At 34.3% G+C, this 6620-nt stretch overlaps 1 protein-coding gene across 1 annotated transcript; it reads right to left on the reverse strand.

The window, feature by feature from the left end:
- Window positions 1–1123: 1123 nt before the first annotated feature.
- Window positions 1124–2956, reverse strand: LOC105444567 (adhesion G-protein coupled receptor G5-like). Its single transcript, XM_030995526.1, has 2 exons — window positions 2803–2956; window positions 1124–1541 (listed from the first exon to the last, which is right to left on the reverse strand). The coding sequence occupies exon 2, from the start codon at window positions 1505–1507 to the stop codon at window positions 1241–1243; it is 267 nt and encodes an 88-aa protein (XP_030851386.1). The 5' UTR covers window positions 1508–1541; window positions 2803–2956; the 3' UTR covers window positions 1124–1240.
- Window positions 2957–6620: the final 3664 nt, after the last annotated feature.

A 6620-nucleotide genomic window follows, 5' to 3' on the forward strand; every position in this document is an offset into this window, starting at 1 on the left:
AATTACCAATCACATCTTCGGATTGAAACATTTTTGATCATTACTAATGGATGGTTGTTTATACTAAAAAAATGTTATCAAACTATCAAAAACTATCTTAAAAATACAAGTGACATATTCGTACCACAAAGACAGTCTCGGTTTGGACGATTACCTCGATTCCCTTGGCTTTCCTTGTTTTCGTACATTCACACTAATTTTAATAGTTGTAGTTTTCACTGAGGTTTGGTTTTTATCTGAAATATGTTTGGTTTCTGTTACCGCAGTAGCTCAAGATGAGCTAAATTTGCTTCAACTCAATAAACGACTGCATATCAGGAGATGACGGAAACGCGATGGTCTTAACAAGAAATTTTACAACGACACATTCTCCAACATTCCGGTGACTTTTAACATGTTCAACAAAGAATGATAATTTGATCATACTTATGAATGTTTGTTGGATAGCATGAGCATAATGTAGATAGTACTTACTAGTCGGAGTTGGAATAATTCTGACTCGAGATAGCACCAGTAAGCAGCACTATCGCAGCAGGTATTCCTGTCAAACAAATACATTAATATCACATGTTTAATCAATACTCTCTAAAAAAAGAAGAAGAAGAAAGAAAAAGAGAAGAACGATAAACTTAGGAACAAAAACAAAGAAAAAGAAGGAGATATTATGTTCCGATAAGCAAATAAATGCAAATAGACTAAATATGTACACTGTATGTAAAGGCCTACTATGATCAAAGTTAAGCAAGGTTTGACTGATTGTTTGATTGAACAATAGAAGCAAGCTAAAATGCCGGAAGACACTAAGGAAAAACTCATTCACCGAAAGAATAATCAATGTGTGGAATGGTCTTACAGGCGATGCTGTGGAGAATACCACTATCAATCGTTTGAAATCTGGACTTTAGAACTGGTGGAAAGATGCCCCAGATAAATATGATGACAACCCCATTCAAAGGAAAATATGGATAGAAACAACAGTCTAAGACAAGATAATCCTTGATCAAGTGAGTGCCAACTGAGTAAGTACAAAGTACATATAAATTTAATAATTGAAAAACTTAATAGAATTGAATGATAGACAAAATGGAAATAATGAAGAACCGAATATGATTACAAAACGTTGGTGACCTGGATGTAAACATTGGACTGAGAGGCACGCTGAAGAAGCGATGCTTCTATGGTGCAAGGCCCTAAGACTTAGTTGCGTGACAATAGGCATCAAGAGTTTTGGTCAAACAAGTTATAACAGCAGTTTACCCCATGCAATTATGGAGGCTTTCATCATGAAGAGTGGGATATACGAGTCCATGACACGGACAACCATTAGGAACATGTTTATCCCTTCAACGCCCATCCATGATATCGATGAGAGCGTGGTGAAGTGGAGGACGGCGGCGATGACCCCACACAGACCTGGACCGACCTCAGGTTCTCCAGGATATCGGTCGAGTGCTGTCATGATGATGAAGAAGACGTACAGGAAGAGGAGCGTAATGCAGAGGCACATTAAGATCCGGATGGGCTGCAAGCAACGAAGTTTCCTGGGGCAAAGAGAAACAGAGTCAAGATAAAGTATGAAGAAATTAAAATATGTTCAGAGTGGAGTAGGTGAGTTGATCATGTTGACCTACTAAGTACATTGCAATTGCACGTAAAAATCGACGACAGAAGCATCCCCTTTTGTAGACCCTACTCCTCTAATAAGCTTATGTACCCTTTATAAGGCTAGTTTAGATATTTGTATAGCTTTTAACTATACAAACGTTTGAACAAACATTAAGAGGAAATCCCCATTTTTTTGTTACCAAGACCTAGCTAGGGCTAAAAATCCATAACAACTAAGAAAGCACAATACGTCTTGTGTATTCGATGCAATACAAATCGTTAAGAGTTAAAGTGGTTGTAAAGAAAGTAAGATTGCTTCCACGGATAAACCAAAATGAGGTTAAACGCTAGATTGACTAAACTAGGGAGACCATTGTAGTCTCCATATGGGTTGAGAGCATGGTTGAAAGAAGAAGGGTAGGAACATGGAAGTTTAAAGGCAATCCAATCTTTGTACAAGTTCATTAGCACTAAAGCAGAACAATTAGAAAAACAGAATAGTGAAGTTTGAAATATATCGGATCAATAAAAAGAGAGTTTTGAATGTTTAAAATATGAGATCCCTAGATCGATCTATGTGAATCTCATATTGACAATTCGTTCAGTGGATTTTGACGTAGTCAGGGACGTTTGTTGTAAACAAAGTATCATAATTTACTGCATTCTCTCTTAGAGCACTACTCAACATATAAGATGGATAGCATATTATAAAAGGTTCTTTAAAGCCCCACTGTCCTACTTGTAGCTACTTCTCCCTCTATATAGAAAAATTGCCCAATCGGTGCCTGTTGGTCCCCCATGATCCTCTTTTTCTTATGTTAGTTGAGAGCTGAGTTAATAAGATAGGCACCTGTCAGTGACCTCGCTGTGTGGTCTAATCCATTCTGACCCATTAGTGTTGACGGTCTTTAAAAGAAAAAAAATCTCTTGATTCCTACATTTTGAAGACAAAATGGGAGCTTAGTCATTTTTTTACAGAAACAAATGGGGAAAGTTTCGAGCATTCCAACACAGTGACATTACCGATTCAGTCAAATCGAAGTGCCTTAATAGTGATTTTTTTTTTTTTTTTTTTTTTTTTTTTGGGGGGGGGGGGGGGTCCAATTTCGGTCAGATTTTTCACCAGCCTGCTTCTCTGATTTGTTTAGAGTAAAAGTGTATTGAAGTTGGATTTTCCTCAAAGTATTAAAGTCTTACCTATCAGTGATGTAGACAGCCAGGGTCACCAGGAGGCCTACGATGGAGAGAGAACATCCTATGTAGCTGAGAATCCTCAACAGTCGTTCAACTCTCTCTGATCTTCTGGGGATCCCACTCACATCCTGATGAGAAACAGAAAGCAACAAAATGTGGAAATAGAATCGGCCAAATTGAAGATGGATGTATACCGTTGTCTTTAAACGTCTTCATGATTTATCTGTAGACTTTGACAAATTCATTTTCTCACCAAGTATCAACAGTATATGTTATTAGCATTAGACAATGTGCCAATCACGATCTTATCATTAGTAAATATCATACAAAATATTATAAGAATGGAAATTTTGCATATCCATTTTCCCTTCGTAGTCAACATCATGTGAGCCTTCCTTGACCGATTGATGCAAGGAATTCTTTTGTGTATGATATTGTATGAAATATGTGCAATTTGCAGTAGGTTAAAGTTCTTGGAAGTGACCCCTAATATGACTCCTTAGAAATAAGGATTTTTACTCTCCTGCATTAGGAGAGTATGCATCTACATGGTATACTTGCTTTGTCGTAATCTCTAGAGGTGTCGTGGTCTAGTGGGTAAGCTAGTGGATCATAGGCGTGGTGATGCAGATTTTTCTTCTGCCCCCCCCCTACCAAACGTTTTTGCGCGTTACGTAAATGCCCCTGAGAGGTGAGCACACTGGTATGTTTGGCTCCCCCCCCCCACCAATCCCAAACTGTTTACGGCGCGCCTGCTGTGGATTACATGGTTTTCTGTTCGTGCCGAGGCAATTACATTATTTCTCCACTCTTCACCCAGGTGTTAAATCGATACCCGGTAGAATAAAAAAAGGGTAATCTGATTGGATTGGCACGTGTGCGCTTGTGAAATGGCGCCTGGCCCAGAATAATCCCGATACTATGTGCAGATTAGCAATTTAATCCGATGACCGAGTTAATAATGATTAAAATATGACGCACTTAGAAACTTATTATTAAGCGTTAGATAAATATGACTGTTTTTATTATTATTATTATCATCATTATAATTATTACTATCATAATTATTATTATTATCATTGTTATCATCATTGTTATTATATTATTATCATAATTATCATCATAATCATTCTTATTACTACCATTATTATCAGCACTTTTAATATATTTAATATTATGATCATTATAAACAGTATTATTGAATTTTTAATATTATCATAATTATCAGAATTATAATCATTATTATCATTATTATTATTGTTAATATTATCATTATAATCATTCTTATTATGATTATTACCGTTATTATCATTGCATTATTATCGTTATCATCATTTTTTAGCAGATGTTTCTGCATTTATTGATAAATCAAATATAAAACATTCAAATAACAATAATAGTATATAATACAATTGATTTACATAAAGAGTGACAACTTAATACACACAAATAAAAATGCATAATTGAAAGCTTGAAAGTATGGGGGTAAGTAAAAATAATCAAGATAAATGCAGAGGCCAACTATCAGAAGCAAAGATGCTTGAGTCGATAGCAGCCGGGAAAGGGGGGGGGGGGATGGCGCTATTATAGGAGTATGTGGGTGAATAGAGAGTCACGTATAAAGATTTTGTTCAGAAAGTATCTGAATAAAAAGTCGAAAGAAATTATGAAAGAAAAAATGTGCAAGTATGTGCAAGTGGGTGTGTGCAGGTGAAGTGTTCGATTTGTATGTATCAGTTGTATGTAGAAAAGTGTGAAATTAGTTGGCACCAGCCCGGAGCTGTCAGAAAACACGTGTTTACACAACGGCGTCCATGTACGGAATCATTACCATTATTATCATTATCATTATTATTTTTATTATTATTATCATTATCATTATATTATCATTATTATTATTATCATTATCATCATCATTATCTTCATTTTTATCATCATTATGATTATTATTATTATTACAATTATTATCATCATTATTATCATTATTGTCATTATCATCATGATTATCATTCTTTCATTATTATCGCTATTATCATTATCGTTATTATCATTATCATTATTAGGGTAGATACGAGACAGCATTCGAAAACACTAATGCACAGGGTCTTTTGTAAAATTGTAAAATATATACGGGTCAAGCGACTATCAGAAAATCTGTCAGTGCTTCGGATATGAGATTGAGTGAGAATTCTTCCGGAAAAACATCTTAAATCTGATAAGGTAAGATTATTAATCAATGAAAAGGTGATCGATATAAAAACCGACATTTCAGTAAACATGTTGGTTTAAATTGGAATTAAAGGGGTGTGCAGAAATTATCGTTTTATTAGCTTGTTTCAGGTTTGGTTAAACCGCTGTGTGTGTGTGGCTGACATTGTTTTGCATTGGAATGGACAGGTTTGTTCAAAAATTTGTGTAAGGAATACAAGACGGACACCAACAATAGACGCTGCGTCGTCCGCTTCCGGGTTTAGTACATGGCACTCGTGGCATGGGGCGGGGGGGGGGGGGGGTTGAGAAGGGATTCATTTCAACAGCCTCCTCCCCCACCCTCCCCCATAAAAACATAATAAGTGAAGAAAGTGTTACAACATAATTATTTTTCTTATGTTAGTGTGTTCATTGTTTCTTGATTGAGAAAGAAGTTGTAACTCCACTGTCTCATATTCCCTACCTTTTTGGGAAAATCGAAATTATGTCATGACGTCACTAACATAGTAGAAGTGGGACACTGTTGATTTCTTGGGAGAATAACGTTGAATGTAATAGGTATTCATTGTGAATATTACAAATATCTGAGGCTGGTGCCTTTGTTTTCATTATTAGTATCATTATCATTATTATCATTATTATTATAATTATCATTATCAACAGTATTAACTGTTATTATCACTATTATTTGTATCATTATTATTATTAGAAATATTATCATTATTGCTAATATCATTATTATCATCATTATTATCATAACTATCTTTATTATCATCATTTGTATTACTAACATTCTGATGATCTTTGAAATTATTATTAATATTATCATTAGTATTATCATTTTTATCATCATTATTAATTTCAATATTATTATTACTATCATTAGTATTATTGTTATTATCATTATTATCGTTTTTGTTATTATTATCATTATCTTTGTTTTATCATCATTATTATTTCATGTTCTTACCATAAGGACAGCGAAACTGGTCAAATGATTACACTGGCATTCGGTATGTGTCTCGGAAGTGATTGTCATATCACAGCCATCGCTTGACCAAGCATTAGTGGAATATTCCCAATACACACACTGCGGATTCGTTGCATTTTGCTGGAAGTATATAAAATTGTTTTTTTTAGAGAAAAAGACGTGTACGTTTCTTGTGACTATACAAATAAAGACAGGTTTTTATAAAGTAAGTCTACTTTTAATTTCTGTATTTAATGATTTACAGAACATTCTTTCATGCCATTGATGACTTTGATTCGGGATTATTGACTTGAACATTAAACGAATGTTACGTTTTGCAAAATGTATTATACATTTTTAATTTTGCATGTAATATGACTAAAAATCAATCAATAAAAGAAAAACGTTTTATTCATGGTGATGTCCCCAATTTGTGAAATTTAGAATAATCACTGCAAAAGTCACTGAGGTGCACATTTTTGCCCTCTTGAAAATACTACTTTAACTCATGTAACATGAAATGTATTGTGCATAAATAAATAATGATTACATAACCTTGATGAATACATATTCAATATCGGTCTCGGTGGGTTTTTACAATTTTACAAATTTTGTACAAATAACTTGAAGTCTGCCCATT

The sequence above is a fragment of the Strongylocentrotus purpuratus genome, unplaced genomic scaffold, assembly GCF_000002235.5.
Source record: "Strongylocentrotus purpuratus isolate Spur 01 unplaced genomic scaffold, Spur_5.0 spur5_scaffold_21, whole genome shotgun sequence".
Taxonomy (NCBI): Eukaryota; Metazoa; Echinodermata; class Echinoidea; order Camarodonta; family Strongylocentrotidae; genus Strongylocentrotus; species Strongylocentrotus purpuratus.